Source organism: Vespa mandarinia, chromosome 1 (genome assembly GCF_050613455.1).
Source record: "Vespa mandarinia isolate Hongniang chromosome 1, ASM5061345v1, whole genome shotgun sequence".
Taxonomy (NCBI): domain Eukaryota; kingdom Metazoa; phylum Arthropoda; class Insecta; order Hymenoptera; family Vespidae; genus Vespa; species Vespa mandarinia.
Genome location: NC_140810.1, coordinates 11,605,808 through 11,631,669, shown reverse-complemented (window position 1 = coordinate 11,631,669; position 25,862 = coordinate 11,605,808). Strand labels below are relative to the sequence as shown.

Sequence of the window (25,862 nt, the reverse complement as noted above, 5' to 3'; positions counted from 1 at the left end):
GAGAGAGAAAGAGAAGGAGAGAGAGAGAAAACGATGCCGTCTTTCGTATACGCTTCTGGAAAAGGTTGTTCTAAGTTTCCCAAAGGCGTCCACCAGCTTGCAAGAACTCAAAGTAAGAAGTTGTCTGTGTACTACGTGCAACGAAGGATCTAAAGAGAAGGAGAAGGAGATGGTCGACCGGTTGTGTGGATGACGGATCCGCCAGCGGCCGTCTCAGGGCGAGCAATCACTTAGGCAAATATTCACGCGCGAATACGTCTTCAGCATGTGGGCACCTCCTGCAGTTGGTATAAGCAGTCGCCAGGGACGTATGGAGCATAGGGGCTTCTAATTGGAACGCCATGCTTCACCACGTGCTTCCTATCCTGCGACGATCGATATTTCGTTTGCCCTCTCAAAATACGACTATCGCTTTGCTAAAGTAAATAAATCAGAACGTTAAGAGGAGAAATATTAAACTAGTTTAATCGATAATCGAAAATTAATAGTTGCCATTCAAGGACTCATGAAGGATACACCAAGGAGGAAAAATAGATCGAGGGGTCTGTCCGATTAAGCCTAATGAAAGATGGTCGCCTGGAGAACGCTTCAAAGGAGGTCTAGATACCAAACGATTCATCAGGATCCCGTAGGGCTCGAATCTGGAAGCTTCTGCGGTTCGACCTCCTCGACGTTCGACCATAAAGTTCGCTAAGGACTGCCATCAGGATCCTTAAACCTGACTTCGTCAGGTAAGCATGCCGCTCCTTTGATGATCTCTCCTCTTGATACGCAAAAGGGTCGCGTCTTAACATTGACAAGACCCTCGCACAAACGAAGCGACTTCTATAGATCTTAACAATTCGATCGCAAACTCTTCCTTCGATACCTTACTCTCTTCTTATTATGATCGCTTTAATTTCTCTGAATATGTTGAAAATAATTGTACAAAAGCTTTCTGACATCGTATTTCAATTCATAGCAAATATCGCGGAAGAATTGTCCGAAAATAGTTCTAAAATAATTTAAAATATAATGAGAGAAAAAATGGCGAGTACAACGTTAAAGAGTGAGAACCACGAGAGGTAAGAGATCTTCGGCGCATCTGCCGGGCATGATAACAACGATTACTTATGCGTTCCGTGCCCTCCCTTGCAGAAGCTTCCTCCGGACAAGCTCCGTTACCCCGACCTCCCACGTTCTCGACTTCTCTTTGCGGGATGTAAGGGGGACTGGGATGCGGGTGAGAGAGGTAGAGAGAGCTGGTGTACAGGAGAGGGTGCCGCAAGTTAACGCGAACATATAAATTAGCAGGACATCTTAGCAGGCCGCTTGCAACTTAGTCACGTAGCGGGTTTAAACTTGACAGGAGGTGGATTCTGCCATAGTCAGCCCATGCCACCCTTTACTATAGGCACTGCGTCACCTGACCTTATGGCTCTTTTTCAACGAATATAGAGAAGAGATGGAAAGCTTTTCTGTTTATCTTTTTAATTTATCCTTTTAGTTTCTTATCTAATATTTATATAGTTTAACAAATATAATACAGAAATGATAACAATTTTATCGTAATGTTGCAATTTAAACAAGATTGTAAAATGTTCGTATCTAAGTATTGTCATAGAACTCAGATATTATATAAACTATGTTACATCCAGTAACATAGGATGATTCGCCAGAGGCAAATAATGTACCGATCTTATGCCACATAGGAATATATCGATAAGAATTGCTTGGAGGTTTGGCCCTTGAGAAAGACAAAGAGAGAGAGAGAGAGAGAGAGAAAGAGACAAAGAGAGAGAGAGAGAGAGAGAGAGAGAGAAAGAGACAAAGAGAGAGAGAGAGAGAAAGAGAGAGAGATAGGGGGGAGAGAGAAGGAGAGAGAGAGAGAGAGAGGATCCAACTTTCGATTTATGGGCTATCCTCTCGTGGGATCTCCGCTCTAGTCCCTAGGATGCGGTCAAAGTGACAGGGTAGCCGATTAGGTGTGCAATACTCTGAAACAGCATCCGAAGCAGCATCTGCGCCGTTCATTGATCACACTCGAAAACGGAAAGTCCACGGAAGGACGTGGTAGAAATTCTAGAAGGGAGAAACGGAGATTATGACTCGACCACGTCAATATCTTCTCTCCCACTGAAACGCGTTGTACGATACGAAAAAAAAAGAAACGCCTCTACCAATTTCAAACTTTTCTTTTCGCAAAACTTAGTTTCCATGTTCCTGCAAGATGTCCAATATTTTCTATTTTTCTTGACGATTTACGATAACAAAATGCCCAAATGTGTTTTTGTAGGATTGATTATTTTTATTATATTAAATTATTTCTTTTTTATCTTTAAAAAATAGGAAGTCTCATGAAATATTCTCTTCTTGCATTCAAGAAAGTTTCTTATTAACCTCGAACGTCTTCTCTAAGCTGTACAACATCATCGTAATAATTGCAACCGAATACTCCAGTGATTAATGCCACTTGTCATTAGAATCATGCCGCAAGATGTTCTCAAGATTACGATAATATTATACTATGAGACATATTCTATATGAAGAATTTAGTTAACAGGTATCATTAATCGTTTTTGCTATTTCAAAATATATCTAATCAGATACGCGAGGGAGATAAACGCACAAAATTAAATCTAGCATACCGTTACTAGTATAGATAGCCATGGGACAATGTTTTCTTATAATTAATGCGTAGGGGTGGACTGAATATGGACCGATGTAGCGCCTGGGGAGAGAAAGGGTGCAGCTAAGAACAGAGGGGCAACCTTCTAAACTCTGAAAGCATTCAAGGAATTCCTCGCTTATCCTCCCCCTTTTCCTCCTCTACTGGTCTGCTAGAATGTTGCGGCGTTATTGGCTACGTTTATCATCCTCTTTGCAGGAAACACACAAAATCTTCTTACGAAAGACGTTAAAACGTAAGCACAGGAGAAAGCATATAACATCACCGTTAATTTTCGTATAAAAATGGAACACGAAATTTTTGAGACCATTTAAGCATTCGATCTTCCAGAAACTCTCTCTTTCTCCTCGAACCAACAGAGTTTCGGCTTTCTCTTTTTCCCTTTTCCTTCTTTAATAGCATAGCACCCTTCTCCTTCCCTTTCACGATCTGACTGCCTGACTGCCTACCTACATGAAATTGCACGGCGGTCGGATTTAATTATGTCTGGAATTCGGTGCTAATTAAGTTTGATCGAACGAATTCACGGGTTTGTTACCGAGTTTGCTCCGCAATACTTACGAAACAAGGGTATACCTCGCCACCGACATAATGCAAATTAAATTACACTCTATATATGCTGACCAATAGAAGAGATACCCTTCGTCGTGAAGTCCACGCATTCTTTCTAATCTTGACCAACGAAATGAATGAATTTTGAAGAACAACGAGAGTAAAAAGTCTATCTCTTTAGAAATTTCATTCGAAAAGTCGAAAAGAAAGTAGGTACGATTCCACAGTTGTTTCCATTTCAGCGAACAATTTTTCTACGCAGTCTTACGGAAAGGCAAATACACGGTTTGCGGAAAGGCAGGAGAAAGAAAGTAATAGAAAGAAAAAGAAAGAAAGAGAGAGAGAAAAAGAAAGAGAGAGAGAGAGAGAGAAAGAGAGAGGGAAAGGAAGCACGAGAAAGGAAGCACGAGAGGAAATCTAGAGAGGGTAGAGATAGAGGTGGCACCCTCTGGCGCAGTGGGTTTACCCCCTGATTGGATGAATATTAAATTTTGGTCACTGGCAAACAACCACCTCGCTTCCCGGTCGCTAGCTCTTTCGGTCACGACGATTGAAATATGTATCCACCGGCAAGTCAAACATCCCGTCGAAAGTGCATGACCGCCTACGTGATTCGAATTCGACGAACGAATTTGGTAGAAAACACGTGTAATCCGGGATTGACATAGAAGATGAATAATTACTTACGAGAACGTGGCATGGTGACTAATAAAAAATAGCAAAACAAAAGGAAAACAATACCAAAATAAAATACACGATGTTCATAACGTATTACACAAATTCAAATGGTAATGATACAAACTTAAAGAAGAAGAGATTCTTGTAGGGTTTCTCTTCTCTTCTCTTCTCTTCTCTTCTCTTCTCTTCTCTTCTCTTCTCTTCTCTTCTCTTCTCTTCTCTTCTTTCGAGAGTGTAATTGCCGAGGATGAGACAGGACTTTCGAAAGAATGTAATTACGTATTACGTTTTCTTACACGACTGCGAAGTCATCAATCGTCCTTCCGTGGCGTCGATTATCGCGACGGTTACGAAGACGAGGCAGCAATTATCTTGGAGAAATTAAGGACGCGGGCTGGATAAGACGGGGCGGGCTGCGAAGGGCGATGTGAAGAGGAGAGAAGCGGAGATCTTGACAGAACAGGCGCGTTTCGACAAGAAGGGTGGTACGCTTAATTTCATAGACGTGGCAAACGGGGCCATACGAGCAAGAACAATCGAGCCCGGGAGCGTGTGCAAAAGGAGGGGGTTGACCGAGAGTAGGCTTCGCGTACTTCCAAGGGATAATTACAATAAGCAGCCATCGCTACCCTTACCTTTACGTTGCTCTAAGAAATCCGTTCTACCAAACTGTATATATAATCTCTTGTGTTTGCATCAAGAAAACGGGTTGACCCGCCTTTAGTATAACAAAATAATACGTTAAATGATTGATAAAATATATCAATGAAGTTTTTATAGATCTTCTATTAGCATCAGCAATCCGACCATACCTTAATATTGATTTTTTCGTTGAACAGAAACTGAAAAAAAAACGATAGATATTTCCACATGCGTTGTCGATGCTTCTCGCTATACGATAAATATTTTTCTCTAATGGCACGACAACAGTAACTTTTCGCATGATAAGTACGATGGAGCTCAAATTTTTCATTAAACTCGACTCGTAAAAGAGATTGAATTACAAGTTGGGGTTATATCGTATCGAGCGAAAAACTCTCCGAATAACTTCAAAAGCAAATGTATTTTCATTCGTATATACATATACGCATACATACGGTACACACATGTATTTCTGCATATTCATCGCGTGTCTGCTGCGAACCCATCAATTCGCTACTTTCTGAAAACGAGCGCATCGCAAAGCGCAAACTTAACGGTGCGTCGCGCCACGATAAAACATCGGCAAATTCGCGCGATTGAATTACAGTTTAATTAACTCGTGGGCAATTAAGGTTCCTGCCCAGCTTTACTCGCATGTTGAGGTGTGTATGTGTGCGCGTGCTCTCTCTCTCTCTCTTTCTCTCTCTTTCTCTTTCTCTTTCTCTCTTCCTCTCTCTTTCTCTATATTCTCGTCGATCTACCACTATTCACCTATAACGAAACGCTTTCCGTCGAATCTCGTTTATCCGCGTACTCGGTGGTTTCCAGAAGCAAGTTTCGAGAGCGCTCGCGATTTCATCGGAAACTTTCACATCCCTCGATCGCTTCTTTTTTCTCTCGTACTCTTTCTCTCTCTCTCTCTCTCTCTCTCTCTCTCTTTCCCTTTCTCTTTCTCCGCCACGTTCCGTCTCTCTAGCATGGTACGCTGCTAACGGGCATTTCGTTTCGAGCGCATGCATGCTCGAAATTACACGCTAATGATGAGGAGGAGGTAAAATAATTTGAATTTTTAATTAAAGTTTACCAGATAACATACATATTTTTCGCTGGATCGCGCTTTATCCAACACTGTGATAGCGATATCATTGTCCTTTGATTCTAGTCCGCCTATATAATAAAAATACGCTATTGTTCATTATCAGTATAACGATAAAAAATGGTTTATTGTTCGTTATCCACTGAATGCTTTATTTCAGATATAGAATTTTATTCATAACTATTGCATAAAGTGTCTACTCTATTACGTACATAATAAATTGCTATACCTAATTATACTCATATCTACTTCAATTGAATTAGAGCGTAGTAGGTATGCGATAAAGGGTCGACAAAGGCAACGAGAGAAATCTGACTGACTCTCGTGGTTCGAGAAAGGATGAGAAGGAGGATACGAACGACTGGACCAATGATATTTCAAGATGATATGTGCACGTATCGTAATAACGCGTAGGTAGTCAGTATACTCGGATGTAGTTAGTCAACGGGAAGCCATAACTGCCGCGTAGGCGGCCGATTTAACGACGAGTGAATAATTACAGGACTTTACGGTCCGTTGCTGGAGAGCTTCGTAAAATAGAGGAGTTACTATACGCGCAGTTATATTTACGGTCCAACGATGACGGCAATTTCGGTTTAGAAATCAACGAGAAAATCGTTGACACTCGAATTTAATCTCCTTACAAATCTAACGAAAATTCATAATCTTTCATTTGTAATGTTCAACACGATTACGTTCATTCTTTTGTATATCTTTTTATATCATTATCTTTTGTAGCAAGAGAATAATTTCAATTTACAAACATGATCCTCGAACTTATTCTTCTCATTAGACTAATATAAAGGTGAAAATCAGTTCGTTTTCTTGGTGCGAACATTTATAATAAAATGGTATTGTTACTTATTACATCAAAGTTCGCGAAGAAACGGATAGAGACCATTAGTGAAGATAGATTGCGGTTGCTTAGATAATCCCTTTAATAATGTAAGTCGATGAATGAAGAGCAGGAGAAAGAGCTTAACTATGCACGACGAGACCGTGAAACATACGTTTCGGTAAAATCTTTAATTATAGAAGGTTGCCTTGATACATCTGAAATAAGAAAGGAATATTTTCCGAAACAGTTGCATAATCGTAAAAATACTTAGCGCATTAATGGCATATAAGTCGGGGTGGCCGCTTGGAAAGGTCGATATCGAAGGATACGAAAGGGCAGGTGCCGACGACACAAGGAGGTGTGTGTCGCAAGGAGTGTCGAACGGCCAGGTCTCGTGACAAATAGAAGCTTTGTGTCGCGACAATGGGGAGTTTATTTCCGGGCCGGCTGGGGCTACAATGTAGGCACTATACTGTAATTAAATTCCCAAACCCAAGGATTCGGAGGTTATAGAGGAGCCAAAGCAGGGAAGAAAGAGAGAGAGAGAGAGAGAGAGAGAGAGATAGAACGTGGGTCGGCAGACTGAAGTAGAAGAGAGGAAGGAGGTGGAGAAGGCAGAACCTTAGCATATTGCATACTGACCACTCCGCAACGCTATGGTCTTTCCTACGGCAGACGCCATATTGTTTGCCGTATGTTCCTTCCTTCCTTCCTTCCTACCTTCCTTCTCGCTACTCTCTGGCTTGTACCAAAGCTAAGATGAAACGAATTCCACTTACAAATTCCATTGTCCGAGAGGAAACGGAGATCGGTGGTGATAAGCGTACGCTAACGTGCTCAAATACGTTACGAGAGAGGTTTCGTTAATAATGTAATCTCATGCAGTTCCTCTCATAGATAATAATCAAGCCATGTGAAAATCAAAGGAAATTGAACAAGTCAGATATCGAGTACCTCGATTCTTCGTCCTAATTATTTTCGTAAACCTACGAAAATGTACAATGTATGTATAAAGTAATCAATTAGTTTATCGCTTTGTTTTATATTATTATCAATTGCTAATATTATACCTAAAAATAGACAATATAGGTACACACATACATGTACACCTTTTATATTTTAAAGTATTACGAAATTTTTGTAAACCTATTATTAATGGACAATATAATTGGACATATTTGTAATTCATGTTACCTATCATAGAAGTTTACACTTTTCTAACTTTCTTATCGGCCTGCAATCTGCAATCTCTAAACTACAATAATAATTATCAATAAAATACAAAGTTTCCTTTGCCAACATTTACAAAAATAACTACAGAATCCAACATAGATTTTATATGACATTATTATTTAAAATCTCGATCAATTATAGGAAAGTAAATAACATTAGCCAATTTTCTCAACATTAGAAATACAAACAATAGGATGATTGTCGCTATCGGTTAAAGAAATAGATCCTCGAAGCTTAGTAGTCGTCTCGTAAGAAAAGTAAAAGACATCCTAACGTTCTCTTCAAGGAACCTTTCCCTTCTTCAAGGAAAGGGTTCTTCGAATAATCTATATTGGAAGGTGCTAACTGAAGTATTATGTACTCTAGCTTCGAAGCAGCAAAAGAAGGGATCTCGCTTAGTATAAACTAAAATGAGAGAGAAGAAAAAGACAGAGAGAGAAAGAGAGATAGAGAGAGAAAGATGTTGCGAGCGGAAAGTTTGATCCTCCCGTTGAAGGTGGATGAACTTTATTGCCGCTCGTAACGTCAGAAGATGTACGTCGAAAAATAGATATGACGACGTAAGTTATCTCTTTTAAATAGAATACTTTTTAAACTTTCAAGTGTAAAATCAATATATAGAACGATTAACGCTACGTATCACGTTCTAATTTCATTTTTAAGCTCGTTTTAAAACTCTTCGCATGTTCATGAGAAGAATATACGTGTGATACCAACATGCAAAACACGATAGAGAGAAAACAGAATAGAAGAGATCAACAAAGTATTGCACTAAGCAAGCTCGAAATTACCGTACGTTCGAAAATCGTCGAGATATACATGAGAGAGAGAGAGAGAGAGAGAGAGAAGAAAACGAGAGACAAATACAATTCTGTACTAATTTTTCAATAAGGTATTACGATCCTTCAATATCTTAAAAGTACATGCATATGGTCGATTATTCGTAAATTAACAAAACAGTTAAGGTCCTCTTAAAATGAGTACATAATAATAAGAAGGAAGAAATGATCGCTTTTATTCTTGGTATTAACAAAGTGTGCCGATTCTTGATTTGGTTTTCGTTCGAGACGTCAAAGTAAGCCGGGATCACGCGTCTTCGTGAAACAGAGATGGAGTTTTAATGCGGAGCAAACACACATATAAATCCCAAGCTGCCGAACGTGAGAACGTATAGGTCTTAAGAGCAAGAGAGATACTAGGGAAGAAGGTAGAAAGATAAGCATGCGGAAGGGAGCTATCTACAGAGAGAAAGAGAGAAGGAGAGAAGTAGACGAAAACGTTCGTGCGCGGCTTGTCAGAACGGGGTTGGCTAAAATGAAAGTTGGAGCCACGGCTTGCCGCAGCAAATCCGGCTTGATTAAAACACCGTAGGAGGAATCCCTTACCCCTTTCGCTCTTAGCCACCAGCCATGGTCCCTATACCACCCCCTTTATTTCAACCTTCTTCGGTCGCCAAGGAGCGTGCTTGCGCACGCGCACGCGCGCACTCTCACGCCAAAGTATAATCTTAATGCAGTCTTATACGAAGCGGAACGAGGCTATATTTCATTATAACCCCGCAGTCCTTCCGGAGCCCTTCGCGAACCCTTTCCATTTCGACTACTATAAGCGTAAGGGCGACTGGGATTTTCCTTCAAGATATCGTCCTTGCCTCGAAGAAGGGGCCTTCGTCGTTTGGAACCTCCTCTCTCTTTCTCGCTCGCTCTCTCTCTTTCTCTCTCTCTCTCTCTCTCTCTCTCTCTTTCTATAGTTCAAGGTAGATGATTCGAAAAGAGAAAGAGAGAAAGCACGATGGGTGAGGTGAAAGGGGGAGAAGGGATTGTAAGTATCGAAACGGCGACATTGGCTAAAGTGCCTCGCCGTAATGCCTTCCCTAATCTTTTCCCCATCCTGTCGAAAAACTACCCGTTTCTCGCAAAATGGGGGGTATAGAAGGTAACAGAGTAGGGCCGCCGAAATTATAACTCATGATCGCGTTTGATAATAGAGATGGCTCGTGAAGCTAAGGAATTAAAGGGCATGTCGATAGATCTCCGATAACACCTCGGATAACTTTCTTCCTAACAAATTATTTCGTTTCTCTTGTTTTCTGTTTTTTTTTTTTTTTTTTTTTTATTTCTCTCGTTCTTCGGTCTGAATCGAGCAGAACGCATTTAAGTAATTATGATATTCGGATTCATCGACAGGTAAAGTTACAACGGTGATATACAATTATTTGCAATGGAATATCAAACACCGACGTCGATTAAAACGACCGTTGAAAGTTGCCGACGAAGGAATAAGGTTGACGGTTGGGGGAAACATCGCAGCTCGAAACTTAAGGGGGTAAAAACGGGAGTATATTTACGATGTTACAATGCCCTACGGACTAATCCTCGCCCCGGGCATTACCTAGACCGATCGAACCCTCTTGCTTTTCCATGGAATGCAAGCGTACTTTAACGCCAGAGGAAGTTAGATATCCCTAAGAATCAATATCGTCTTTCGTTTTCTAATAGGAATTACGAGGAAGTAACGCGACGGTGATATAAATGAAAAAAAAAAGAAAAGGAAAAAAGGAAGAAAAGAGCAATAAGTCGTAATACGATTTTTCCCTTTAAAATACTTTCGAGAATTCATCCGAGATCTGACTACCTAATTGACACGATTTTTATAAACTCCCCTTGTCGAGGGTTAAACCAGCTTTTGTACGATCGTCGTCGGGGTACGCTCTTGAATCCTCCCATTATATCAAAAGAATGCGACAATACCAACTCATAATTGCCCTATTATGATGATCGTTCCGCGTGAAAAGGTTCGTTTCTTTCAAGTTAAGAATTATTTACTTTATTCCCAGCAGCATAGGATAAACATACCGCGGAGAGTAATAAATCATGAGTAATAAACAAATCTTCTTAAGAGGATTTACGGGACTAGTTTTCTAGTATTTTGACAACGCTTTTACGGTTTAACAAGAGATTAGCGTTCATCAAACAGATACCTTTTTCAAGGATTGTTGTGAAAGGACCGAAAGGACAGATTTGGTTAACCCTATTCCAATTCAAAAAATGTTAACGCTTAATAAATTTAACAGGAAAGATCATTGATTTCTTTGTAGTTACTTTAATGTTCAGTTTTAACTTTACCATACTTCTTTGTGCGAACGAAAAAGAAACAAATTATGATACAAAAGAAAGTCAAATTTTATTCGTATAAATAATTTTGTTTTCTACCCTTGGTTAAACCTTTTGGAATCATCAGAATCACAAAAGAAAAACGTCGTTGCTAACCCGCATTATATAAGGCGTACAAGAGAGAAAATCTAGAAGGAAGGCCGAAGGAGTATAATCGTAATGGTAATCGCGCCCCTAACGACCCTACAAGTGAAGTCAGAGCAGATTTAGCATTAATATTCTAAGAACGTTGCGCGGAAGCCAACGGGTCTTAACTTCGGTCTTTGTAATAAAGAAATCAACAGGGAGCAGAAAATGATAGTCAGCTGGTGACTTTCCCACTGCTTGCCGAAAGAAACAATGGTGTAAGATGATTATTTTTTAACGCTAGTAATATTGAGTGGTAGCTATATAATATCGAATACATTAGGACCATTTTATATTGATAAGAAAACGTTACATTTACATTCAATACCTGCTAGTAGTATTGATTCGTAATCAACTTTTAACATTGAACATTCCAATTTATTTTTTGTTTTCATTGTAATAGAATTTATGTAGTAAAAATATTTTTATAAAGCAAGTAAAAGAAACCTCGAGGATACACATGCAACACCCTCTGAAGTCAACCCTTCTAACTCCATAGCCAGCAGTTGCCTTTATTGATTTTACAAATTCTCTTTTCTATGTAGACTCTTTATCTACTAATTTTATCTTTGTAGAACAAATTAATAGCAAAGAGTAAAACTTTTAACGAACAGATATTAGTCTTACATAGACTTTTGAAAAAAGTCTAATTCAATTATATCATCTAATTTGTTTTCTATACAATGACAAACTACAACTACCTAGAAATATTTTAAAGCATCGATTACTATCTCGTAAAAAACTATATGATAGTTCGTAACTTTGATTTCACGGTATAGAATTTGTCTTATTCAAAACGTCACGGAATCCCTTAGCCTTCTTCTCCCTATTCGCCGTTGGCTAAATAGCTAACTTCGCATAACTATCCTAATAGATTATGATTATTGTGGAGGAAAGCTCTGATTTATGCAATTATCATAAATTCAGACATGCCCGCCGTATCCTCAAGGCGCTTTTCCTAGAGTCCCATTCACAAAATTTCAATAGCAAATTATATCCCTGTAAAGTACGCGTCACCATTTTCGTAAAAGATCTTTTATACTAGACAATGTCATTGCTCGTATAAAAGATTGCAGTTTCTTATCATTTAATTTTCGACATTTTCTTTGTATTTCATATACTTATACAAGAACGAAAGTTAATTTATAAAATATACCATAAATTTATAATAATGTTTGGAAAATGTTAAATCGACTCATGATGTTGAATATTTTTACAAGTATTATGTAAATAAAATATTAAAAAACGAAACAATTTTATCAATTGTACAATACAAACTTATCGATTTTTTATAAGTCTTTGGTCGGTAAAAAGGTATCTCTATTTTATAGCTTCTACTTTATCGACAAACAGTATTTTACTTATACTTAGAAATACAATTACCATCGACTAAGATGTATTAATACCGACATGAATGTCGGTAAGTAACTACCTCAAAGGGTAACTATGATACAAATTATTATTCAAAATGTTGATTAATTGTTTATTCTTAAAAATTTAATATTTTTAAATATTATATAAATGCTATTGATCATAATTTTTATTTTTTCATATTGAAAGACTTACTGAACGTAGGTAAAAAAGATCTCTTCCCTGACGCAACCCTATCGATGGTCTTCCTTCGATATTCGTACTCAAGACGTTTTTGCTCGTAGCAGCGCCGCGAAATTCTTGCGGCAAGCGTATAAAATATCGCATGAATAGAAGTTCCATTCCACCCCCAATTATCTCGACTAAACTTTCCCGACAACTCCCAAGAGGGTTGAAACGAATCAGAACTTCTCAAGAAACTTTAAAAATCGTTATTTTGCTGAGGTAGCGGTATCTTCGGCGAATCGTCCATATATTCCTTAGCTATTCACGAATTTAATCGCACAGAACTATATGAAAAAGATGGGAGATAGTACAAAAAGTAGCTAGAAAAATTTATCATCAATAAAAATACATTTATACAAACAAAATTGCATATTTTATTTTAACTAGAATTAATATCACCGTACTCTAAAACGGATTAAAATAGATGAAAGGAATCATTAATGAATGTGTTGAACTATGAATGCGTTGGTGATAAAGTCGAAAATTATCTGCTTCGTTGCTCGTCACCAGGTTTGGCTTACGTAGACATTTATACGAGTAATAACAATATCCCACGTGCTGAATGATCGATAAAAAAAAGAACAAGTCTGACAAAGTGAAACGTCAGCGGTTTGTCGTTACAATCGTTTCGCTTTACGTTCCCTAGCAAACCTATCTTTTTTACGTCTCTTTTACAATTTTATAGCTAAACTTTTATCAAAGAACGCTACTATCTAATTCGCAAAAAATCGCACGAACGAATCGACACGAAGAAAGAAAACAAAGGAAGAATCCCGATAAGTCGGAACTTATAAAATGCATATAAGAAGAGAAAGAAAGAGAACGAGGGAGAGAGAGAGAGAGATCGATAGTTCTCCCCTTTTATACAATTATTTTTATCCGGCTAGAATCTCTTGCTAGATAATTATATTTCGATCTTGCCGTTCGACGCGACGAAATTGAAAGTTTATCGGTTATATTCATTTATACCTCGCTTACCTTTTTCGGTGTGGGATGCAAGACGGTGATTGGCACCTGGCGGGGAGTAGAAATCGGCAATGACCGAGTTGGTTCTTTCGTTGAAAATTGCGATGGTTTTGTCTCTCTACTGGATGGCAATTCGAGAAGATGTTGTATCGAATGGTTCTTTCTAGTCTTCTTCGACGCCATCCTATCAAAAAAAAAATAAAAAAAATAAAAAAAATAAAAAATGATTTTACAACATATATAAAATAAATCCTTTTAATAAACAAAAATAAACATTTACATAATATAAACAAATTTTAATGTTAATCTATTAACAATTGTTAAGCTGCAAATAAACTTTAATAAACAGAAGCGATAAATCTTAATTCGGATGTCACACGTGCATAAACGGCTTTTCGTAGAAACATCGCAGCATTGGATATCAGTTGAAACTTTCGCATTTAACTTTTCCGTCCTGTTGGGGAAACGACCAACAAAGCTCATCACTGGAAAGTTTTCCGAGACAAGGACAACCGAGCGAAGCGAGAGCGAGATGTAGCGTGGCGCGCGCCACTAGGACCTAAGTATACCTACATACACTTCTACAAGCAAATCCTCAATATACCGGGTGTCCTGCTTTATATATTTCTAACTGAAATAAGTAATCGTTAAATAACGGCTGATATACGATTATGATCACACAAATGCTAAATATTTTCAAACAAAAATCCTCTGTTCAAATTTATGAATAAATAGTGTAATATGAATGAATTACGAATAAAAAATATATGTCTAATGTATTATGTTATAATGAAGCTATAATAATATCTTTTTTCATTTAATACAGAAAATGAAATGGAACATACGATTCCAGTAAATAATAATACAAAAATAATGAAATAAAATTTTTTTTAAATAAATATTTTCAATGTCATTGATAATTATATTTTCCCTGAACTTTTTTAAAAATATTATTCGAACTTTTGAATCATTAATCGAACGAAGAAATATTGATCGTTCCATGTAAATCCATTCTTTCGAGTTTCAAGAAAAGAAATCTAAAGAATTGAAAAAAGAAATTGAAGAATAACGGAAGATGTGTTTCGCACGAAAATCGGCTTCCCTACAGGGGTTGCTATATCGTAAAAGTGTCGGCGTTCATATGTATATGTATATGAGAGAAGAATAGAAAAGGGAAGAGCAACGTGGAGGGATGAGTCGTGCGCCCAACATCCGAATATCGTCGGGGTAACTCACCTCGAACAGTCGCGAAAGTTTCTCTCTTCCTTCGTGTTTACGCACGCGCCAATCGTACAACACATACGTCCTAGCACGTGCATATTGTTCTACGCGCATGTCCATTCTCTAAACTAGTGTGTGTATGTGTGTATTCGTTCACACGAGGGCGACGAGATTACGACCGTGACCTTACCGACAGATTCGTGGACTGAGTAATTCTAGAAAAAATTTCAAATAAAACATTCTGAAAAAAAAAGACACGAATGATCGCCGTTAAATAACGAGCGGTGAATTTAAATGTATCATTCAGAGCTTTTATGATATTTATATACTTATCAACGAAGATAAAAATTGAATTTTATTTATTCTTTAATAAATTAATGATCGTTTAACAAAAAAGAGTTTTAATATATATTGAAATCAGAGATCCGATATTTCGGTACATTATATATATAACTCAACGATTGAATGAAAAAGGACAATTCGATCTTTATGATCAATATCGATGTTAATTAACTAATCTGTTCGTTCAAAAAAAACTTACATGGAATGTACAACGAATGAAGTACGTGGCAATTATCTCTAAGCACTCGACTTGTCGCAGAGTATATGTGGTTGATTTTAATCAGACAGCTCGCTCGTTCGAAATGTATAACATTTTGATGAGATCGAATCGAAGCGAATCATTTCGATTGCGTTCTTGCTTCGCTTAAAATCGAGTCAATAATTCATTTATTAAATCATTAAATTCGTTACAAAGAGTATTTGTTATTAACAATGAATTTCATTCTATGAGAGTGAAAATATTGATTACAAGCTTCCTTCAAATAACAAAGTATTACAGATTTCAACACTTTGACATTCATTTGCAGTGTTTAAAATTAAATAGAAAAATTATATAACTTGTAACATCATGGGAAATATAGATTTTTATATAATTCTTGAGATCATACGGAATATCCCTTTTGCTTCGAAAGAATGACACGAAGCATCGACAAGAATACACATACAGTACAATACCGAGAATCTACAGAAAGTAAGAAGTACACTTTCAATCAAGCAAATCTATAACTCAGTCTACCGTGAAGTATGTACTCATTACGACACAATAATAGATTATTATGTTATTCTTTTTAGCTTATTTATGATATACATTCGTCTTTCACAAAATTGATATAGAAATAGAACAAGGCCTTCGAATAAATGAAAAGATCGATTTGAACATTATGATCCAACAATGTTGTCGAAGTGAAAACGATCTCGTACTATCCTATTCCATCGGTATTTATCATTAAAATTTCTAACTTCGAGATAACGGCATTTCCTATAATTAATTCGAGAACGGCTAATTACAAGGAAGAAAATATAGCAAACATTAATCCATAGCTACATATTCGCTCGTCGGATCGGTGATCAAATCTTTGCAAACTTTCAAAGTCTCGAATGACTTGGAAGTAGAAAGACGAAAGAAAAAAAACGAAGATGGAGATAAAGGAGGAGGATGAAGAGGAAGAGGCGGAGGGAGGAGGAAGGGGGAGGAGAAGGAGGAGGAGAAGAAGAAGAAGAAGAAGAAGGCGAGCAGTACGTATTTCAGTCATCCAAGCAACTTTTGCAAGTTTAATGCCCGGGCGCTCGAGTAATTTAACACGACGAAATTAACTTTTCAGTTTTACCAAAGTTTCCTGGCAACTTAACCGCGCCTTTACCTCCTCCAAGCCCACCTCCCGTAGACTCGCTGCCTCCACAAACTCCTAGCACCCTCACCCTTCTCGTCTTTCACCTATACGAAGACTCGAGAGCAACTTTTAAAACGCTCCGTCGTGGTAACAACTGCGCGGCACGGCGCGGAGCGCTACCAAACTATAATTTCACCCTTAAGACCCAGAGTTTACGACGTAAACTTTTCCGCTCGCGAGCAGTCACGATGGGGTGATGTCGATACTTCGATTTCGATGGAAGAAAGAAGAAAAAGAAAGATAGATAGAGATAGAGAGAGAGAGATAGAGAGAGAGAGAGAGAGAGAGAGAGAGAAATGAGAGAAAAATATAGAGAGAAAAAGAAAGAGAAAAAGAGAAAAAGATTTGTGCGTAAAAACAATCAAATTGGCGAAGCGATAGAAAAGTTTTGAAAGGTGACTCGTATCAATACTTGCGTCAAAGGAAACCCAACGAAAATGATTACTCGAATTTACCGACTTACATCTGCGATATCGAATAAAGTATTTCGTATCTACAACCTTAAAAACATAATTTATATAGATTTTCTAGGAGGTTTAGTGTATCCGCTCTTAAGAAATACGATAGCATCGATATCGAAGAGTAATGCAGCGTAATGTTTAAGATTTAACGACTTTACTTAAGTATGCAATCGGTACATTGATAAAACACTTCGCAATAACGGAAATGCATATATTATATATATATATATATATATATATATATATAAATATATATTTATACATGTAGAGATATGCCTTCGATAATATTCCTATTACTACGATACCCTCACGAACATTAACAAGGGCTCGATTTATTCGTTGATTCATCAGCAATCGTATCGTTGACACGCGAACGATCGGTGAATTCCTAATTCGCCATTACGGTTTATCGAATCGATATTCTATTAATCGTACATCCATAGCGTGACCATAAAGTGTGCAAATCGAAACGAATACATCAAATCGAGATTACTTTTATCTTTCTTGTATTTCTCCTCGCTCCTTTTGCTAACTTCTCTCTCTCTCTTTCTCTCTCTTTCTCTCTGTCAGTAGCATGGTAAAGCGCCAAGAAGGGTCTCGGTCGATCGACTTTCGAGTTCCGATCCGATGACGGTAGTTTGGCAATATTTTTCCAACTAGATTTGCGTAGCTATTACACTCGCACAATTGATTTTCTGTTACTTCCAACATTTCTCTTTTTTTTCTCTTTTTCTTTCATTTTCAAAGATCTCTTTTCGCCAAAAGTCAGCAAGACGATTGCCGAAGGGATACGAAAACTTGAGATTCGTGGCTATTGTTCATACCGAAATGTCAAGTCTTCCAGTAAACAAAGACTTTAATGACGGAAAAAGAAAATTCTTCTATTTGCATAATTCGGAAAATTCGTGGTCGCAAGTCGAACAAATAAAAATGCACTGTTCTAGATTCGAACCGCGCCTCTTGCATGTCTTCCAAGATCGATTCGTATCCTAAAATCGTGAAACGAGAGCAAAAGAGAGAGAAAGACGGAGAGAAGGAGAGAAAGAGAGAAAAAGAGATGCAAAGACAAAAACAAAGACAAAGAAGGAGAGGAGCAAATCGAAAAACTTAGGAAAAATTCTACAGAGTGAGAAGAGGAAATCGCTTCTCTATCGAACGTTCTTCTCTTTTTCTTTCTGAAATTTTACGTGAATAGACGAGCATGTTAGATAGAAGGAACATATCGAATACACACGAGTTTTCGAAGACATTTCCTTAGATAAGGAAATATCCTGCTCGTTTTCTAGTTTACACTTTAAAAAAAAGTCTCTCGATTTCTCGTGAATCAGGCGCACACGTGCAAGAGTCTGCGTTGTCAAAGTTTCTCAAGAGACAAACTTCCAAACCACATTTAACAGATATATGAAAGTTGAGCCTATCTAGATGAATTTGAAAAAATAAATGTATCGATTGAACAATGCGATTTCCATTTTGTTATTTTCAGAAATTGATGAAACTCGATACTACATGATAAACATCATCCAAATTTAAGATCTTGAATGGATTCCGAGTATCAAGTCTCGTCTTTCGTAAAAACTTTTCTACTCGATTTTTATCTAACTCGAATATAGCAAAATAATATACCAAGATCGCATTAACGTCTGTCGAAAAACCAATCCGCTTTTGCAAATCCGTGTAGATTTGCGGAGCAATATTTCTACGAATTGGACGTTGCAAAGTTTCTATTTATTCTTCTATCTAATAAAGATCGGAATTCTTCCCACGTAACCTAGAAAACAGGAGAATTATGTATATAAATATAGGTATACATACATAAATGAGAAAGACTCGTTTCTATTGCAGAATCCATTAACGAAATGTAACTATTAATCAAATGAACGTTTGCCTATCCTCCTTAGAATAAAAAAAGTATATTAAATAGCATAAACAATAAATGAACAGACCGCAATTAATCCAAATACATAACGCAATATGACCTCTTTCTGCTACTTTAAATTAGAAACACAGCTATCGTAGCACGTTTTACTCCATTCATGATGAGAAAATGTTGTCACGCGACTTTATAATTCAAAGACCAAATAGTTAATTATACCAAATTAAAAATAATCATCTTCTCACTAATCTTTCGAACGAATCGTGATCAATGGTTAATAGACATGAATTAATAAATTAACACTTACGTATAAATGTAATAAAAGTGAATAAAAATCCTATCCATCTACAATCGTAGACGTCATAGAATTAGACAACTTACGCGACCTATGTATACACGTATCGTTGTCATAAGAAGACTCGGTAAAACTGCCTATAAAATGAATACGAGAGAAAGAGTATTTTCTCGTAATAAAGAGCAACGGAATCGTCGGGTAAACTCGAGCCAGCAAGTATTCATACATTTCATCGTGTACGTACGTATATACACACGTACCAGGAATAACGTTAGTACAATAGGAATTACATGTAGAAACGAGAGGGTTAAAACCAACCCTATTGAATTAGACAAGAAAGACGGGACCCGTGTCATGGAAACAGCTTTGTAGTTTTTAACATTTGAGCTTCTGAATGAAGACAAGGTTTAGATGCACTTAACGAGCTTCTTTTCTACGCTGCGCTTGGATTTTATTACGGATACGTCTCGCGACATATTTTTCACAAGCCTCTGCAATAATGAAAGAAAAAAGGAAAAAAGAAAGAAAGAAATAAAGGAAATTAAAGGAGAGAGAGAAAGAAAAGGCTTCTGAAAGAAAGGCACAAAAGTGCAACGCCGAGGTCGACGCATGTTTTTCTGCACCCTTTTTTCCGCGTTCTTCCCACAGCACGTTGCGTTTTCGCGCGTAACCAGAAAACGACAGAAGATGCGGTTGAGCCTTCGAGCAAGAGAAGATTAACTCTCATCTAACGAGTTCTTATGAGACGCAATGAGAAAACAATTTGGACTTTGTCGTTGACTTCAGTGAGGACTGCGAAGACAACTCTGACGAGGATGACGGCTACGAAACGCACGCGCGTGGAATTGAGGTTGAAAGGCCTTGGACCACGCTTCGAAGGATTCCAAAAGCCTCCTGCTAACAGCCACTTGGCAGAATTCGAAGCACAATGCCGACAACGCGGAATTACAACGCGCAACCAGGACGATGACGGCCTAATTAGGCTCTCCCTCTCTCTCTTTCTCTCTCTCTCTCTCTCTCTCTCTCTCTCTCTCTCTCTCTCTCTCGCTTATGCTCACGCTCACGTTCGCTACGCGCGCCGACTCGAATTCCAAGTACTGTTAAACGAGGGATACAATAATACATCCTAAAATTTCCGAGTTGGGTACCATGGCGATATTTCTACGAAACGCGTGAGAGTTCGAACGGCTGGAATAACTCCAACTAAACAACTTCCAAACGAGGAACTCCCATTCCTCCTGGTACCCTCGCGAGACTTTACACAAAACTTCGCTATCTTCGCCTTGGATAATGTTGATACTCCTTATCTTGTAAAGTTATTAAAACGTAAACGAGCAAAATGGCATCCAATTAAGAGAATTCGCAAGAACGAGCTTTATAGTTTACTCGGCGCTTTTTTAAAAACCTTTATTTAACATTGTTAGTGAGAGCCGATTATCCTCTCCGTAATGCATAATGATGGCTTTAAATACTTTGAGAAACTTCAAACTCGTTATTATTCTCTACGTCGTCGACGTCTACCTCGTCGTCATCGTCGTCGTTGTCGTCGTCGTCGTCGCAAGGATTACGGTGGCCGTTTTTCGATCATCCATCCGACTACATAAGCAGAAAACTTTTCATTGCCGTATGAAAGTTACGAACATACAACGAACATACGATGTATTGGTAAGTTGTTTAATAGAAGGGGTTTGCGCACAGAGGATTAATCTCGCATTGAGCCTGCGCGCTGAGGAATCCCGATAATCAAAAGCGTTGATACTCTCACAACAAGCAAAGTTATATAGCCTATCCGTTAGACGATCAGCTGACCCGCATCGCTCTAACATAAGATGCTCTCGCACAAGCATCAATTTAATTAAACATAAAATTTCGATCGCCTAGTGATCTTAAATTACGCTTAAGAATTTCCTCCTATCAGACAAAGTATTGATACAGATATCTCTCACACTGTTTCTTAATCGAATCTATCACATTGCAAAAAAGTGTATTTGAAGGAAAGTGACAAGTCCTTGCAAGAAAATATCATCTTCTGGTTGAAGGAACACTTTATAAGAAGCGCGTCACCGTAATTGTATCAGTCGTATTTACACGTTATCCGGCACCGATCTCCTCGTACATGACGTCGGTCAACAGGGATTAATTCCAAGTACTTTCTTGACGCTACATCCTACTTTCGCTCACTGATATCGCTCGTAACAGGAAAACATCTAAGACTCGAGGAATAAGAATAAAACAAAAAAAGAAAAGAACTAAACAGAAGTACATACTTTGTTCATTCATACCTCAACGATGTTGTTAACGAGCTCGTAAAAAGAGCCGACGAGGTTCGCGTTAAAAATCGTTTATCACATTCGCTCGCGTTTCTTATCGCTCGTAGTACGATCGATACGATCGCGAGTCATATCACGACTATCATTTCTCGCGCGGCGCGCCAGCTCACTCATCCCACTGTGCGTGTCACCGGTGAGCACGCGACACGTTTACGTCGGCGGCACGCGTACCGGCGTTACCGACAGAGCAAACTCCGTCGTTAGTAGGTTAGAATCCGCTGAAAAGGGAACGTCGTGAGAATGAGTACACAGACTACCAGCAAACGTTCCTTCCTTCTACCCTCCTTCGAGCGTACTCCCTCTACAACCGTGGCATCTCCCGCAGTTTCCAGGATCTCGCGAAAACTTTGCTCGAAAGCGGCAGGCGGCACGAGTCCGTGTAGCAAACCGGTGGTGGTAGGGATGACAGATACCTATACGCTATCTCGACTTTCCGAAGAGAGCGAGAGCCAAAGAGAAAGAGAGAGAAATAGGAGGGGATAGAAGGGGTTACCCCCACTTTCTCTTTTGTCCGCTTCTCTGTGTGTACCAACGAGTACGAACGCGGTAAATAAAAAAGTTTCAAGTCGCCGAGGACTTTGGCGACGAGCAACGCGCAGGAACCAACATGGTGGCGCACTTCGCAAAACTTTCTCAAGATGCGTACGGTTTCGGACCGTTCTTGGATATTTATGTGCGCGAACACACGTATACACGCGTATTCGAGAAAGGCAAAAGTTCGAAGGAATATGCTGTTGCTCTTCCGAAGGAAATCGAATAATTCTTCGATGTATCTACGTATATACATACAATAAAATGTTACATTCGCGAGTCCAATTTATTCTCGGCGCGGAATATAAAATGCGTAAAAGGGTAGGTACAAAAGACGCGAAACATGAATATATTCACCCATCGGAATTAATTTGTCGATCGATCGATTCAAAGCAAACCGTGTCGATACCAAATAAAAAGAAAGTTCGCACGCTCTCCCTCCATTTGATTGAAACTTTTCAACAAAACTGATACGTCAATCGCGATATAAGTGAGCCGGTGGTTTTTCGATTAACCTGAAAATTGAAATGATAACACCAGCCGAATTTATATTCGATAGGCAAAATTATAAAATCCATCTTCGAGATATGATCTTTCGATCGCGTGATAGAAAGACGAGTATGAAATGTCAAATAGTGGTAGTAATAGTAGTAGTAGTGTAGTAGTACACGCGAGCGACACGTGGTTACATGAAAACGTTGTTGGAAACGTCGACGTATCTATGACACACACCGAGAAGGATAAAAAGGAAAAAAGAGAAAGTCGTCGATTGATCTCGATAAATTAATCGTACGCACGATGTATGCATACGATTTCTTTCTCATCTCGTAAGATCTTCGATCTAGTCGCGGAGGTAGCAGTACCTGGTCGCCTGCCGCCTGCCCTCGTGGGAGTCAGCTAAGGGAAATCAATATCTCACTAGGGGTAGAGAGAACACGAGAAAGAGAGAGGAGAATCGGCGAGAGTAGGAGGCGCTCGAAGGTGGAGGTGGAGGTGGCGGTGGAGGCGGAGAAGAGTCGCAGTCGACGCGCTCGTCGAACGCGAGCGCGCGACCACCGCGTAGTGCCACGCGTGAACTCGTGCATCGCGGTGGTGACACGCGTAAACTCGTGCGCGAAGGATTTCCACCGACCTCCTCCTCCTTCTTCTTCTCCTTCTCCTTTTCGATCTCAGGCCAAGCTCGCTTCTCTCTCTCTCTCTCTCTCTCTCTCTCTCTCTCTCTCTCTCTCTCTCTCTTTTTCTCTCTCTCCCGTTTGACGCTCGTTATTACCGGCCGTCGTGCGCTCGGTCGGTCACACAAACTCTACCACCACCAGCATCGGCATCACCACCGCGACCACTACCACCTCCACCACCACCACCACCACCACCACCACCAGCACATCCACCAACTACTACTTTAGGAGTCGCCTCATAGTAGCGCGTGTAGAAGCGTCCCGCGTGGCGAGTCCCGCACGCTACTCCACGCTAAGCCACGTGTATGTTGCAAGCCGTAGAAAGCCCGATCGTTCCATTCCTGTCGGCCGCTTAGCGGGAACTGGAGACGAAAACCTTGCCTCCGCACCGCGTTCCTCTATCTCCGTCTCTCTTTCGTTCTCGCTACCGCGCTCTCCTGACTCGATCCAAACTCTCCCTTCATCCCTCTCGCTCTCTTTCCTTCGCTCCACGCGCTCGCTCCTCGACGAAACTTTCCCGGCGTCGAGACCACCACCACCACCACCAACACAAATATACGAGCTACGAAGGTGGTGGCAGCAGAAACGACGACGACGCACACCGCCGTCTCCGTCTACCCCTTCTCTCCTTCCTCGCTCTCTTCCAACCAAATCTATCCCTCCTTTCATTTCGATTCTCCACCCGCCACTGCTAACGCGCCTCCTTCCCTTTCCTTCATCGTTTATCCTTCCTCTCTCTTACTTCTTTACTTCTCCTTCAACTTTTATCCAACTTTTTCCCACCTTACGAACTCTCAACTACCCTCCCCCTACTATCTTCACGGACAACGACGACAGTACAACGACGACGACAGCACTGTCGCTTCTCCTGTCTCTTCTCTTTCTTCTTCTACTACTTCTTCATCCTCCTCTTCCTCCTCTTTCTCCGCCCCTCTCTCATCCAAACTCGCTTCTTGCCCTGGGGATGCGCGTTATGTATTAAAGTGCACATCTCGCCTTCGTAGTGTGATCCGCTTGCTTGGAAGAAAGTTTGCCGAAGATAGTTTCGTTGTTATCGTCTGTTCCTACTCGACAACTGATAAAAAGAAAGAATTTTTTCGATGCCTTTCTAATTGCTTCCCGGAAATTTTTTCAATTTTCTGTTGATTAATTTTATATTATACTTATTTCCTAACCGACTCATATTACACAAACGATGACTTTTTGAATCTTGTTGAATTCCATTGTTTGAAACAGAAAGAAAGAGAGGGTGAGTCGACTTCGCTTCGAAATTTTGGGCACGTATCGCCCTCTCTTTGAATGAATTCGCGCGGGACCTTGATTTTGGTTTACAGAAGTAGGTCACAGTGCTGAGAGAAAATCTACGGCTCACGTATTACCAAACAAACGCGCAAGCCAAGCTCGTTCGAATTTAAATCGATGCATTTAGCCATCCGAGAATAGTATCTCTTTATATCGTAAATCTACCTAAGGCATTGCGCTATTATTTCTACGCGTTTCACCGCCGGCAGCGCGCCGCTGCAGTCATAAAAGTAAACACTTTCGTCGAGCCGAAGCGCTTGAGATTTATGGCTGTAACACTAATAAAACTTACAAGCAATGGTAGGATATACGACGAGAACATTTCTCGTTCTTTGCGCGAAGACATTTCGTGCGAGTGAACTAACGCTTCCAAATCGGTATGCAATCTTATGTAACGTTTAGAAACTACTTCAGCTTATTGATTTAACAATTCTCGCACCTTGAGCGCATCGTTTTCGACATTAGAATTAGCATGTACCGATAGAGGGTGGTGAAATTGATATCGACGGCAAGGTTCTACTCTACTGGACTGACAAAATTCGAGTTTCATAATTCATTTCTCGTAACTTTATTCTTTAAAACTTTCAGAGATTATCGGAAATTGTCAAATTATCTAAAAAAAAAACTCGTAACTTAAATCGTTGGACTCGAGAAACATTTCGCTAATGCGTCCTTCAATGTTTCTTGGAAAATTAGTCTTTTTCTGAGAAGTCGATTGTACGAAAAGAGAATAGATCATAAACGATATTAGAAGATTGTAAACGTGCGAGTAAAACGCTCTCGGAAATGAGTAATAACGATAAGGACGTGGCATAGTGCGGCAAATCTTGTAAGCCTCGAGCAGTCCCGTCTGCAGCATCGCAAAGAGAGAGCACGTCTATTGTGGTGCATACTTTAAGCAGTGGCACGCTCCGGAAAGGAGATAGCGAGGATAGTGGTAATGGTGGCAATGTTGGTGGTAGTAGAAAAGACGAGAGAGAGAGAAAGAAAAAAGAGAGAGAGAAAGAGAGAGAAAGAGAGAAAGAGAGAGGGTAAAGGAGCTTGTGCGCGCGGCTGGACGTCGTGACGCCTGCGTCAATCTGCGATTCATTGCCCTGGCAACGGTCGACGCGCTGACTGCCATCCTCTTTATCTCTCCGCTCGCTCTTTTCTCGCTTACCTTCGCGAACGAGCAAACGAACGATTTTAGTTTATCCTTTTTGGCGGGCTATTTCGTTCTTCTTCATCATACGCTTGCTATTTTTTTTTCTCTTCTTTCCTTCATTTCTAGCTTACTACTATCGAGAACATGAAAACACTGAATTCGAATGCATCGTCGACGTAACAAGTGCATTTTGTCATTTTCTATATTATCTTTCTATCTCCATACTCTT

General features: G+C 39.4%; 1 protein-coding gene across 5 annotated transcripts in view; it reads right to left on the bottom strand.

Annotated features, from left to right (window-relative positions):
* The window catches only part of LOC118445754 (uncharacterized), a 242,922-nt gene that overhangs the window by 212,400 nt on the left and 4,660 nt on the right, over positions 1–25,862 (bottom strand). For 2 of the 5 annotated variants that reach the window (XM_085663066.1, XM_085663071.1), the window contains exon 2: positions 13,581–13,752. In XM_085663066.1, coding sequence (XP_085519192.1) covers positions 13,581–13,751 — 171 coding nt within the window. In that variant the 5' untranslated portion in view covers position 13,752. Of the gene's footprint in view, positions 1–13,580; positions 13,753–21,418; positions 21,911–22,875; positions 23,180–23,282; positions 23,377–25,862 lie in introns of those variants that run through there. The other 3 variants (XM_085663068.1, XM_085663059.1, XM_085663078.1) reach the window with 3 other exon arrangements.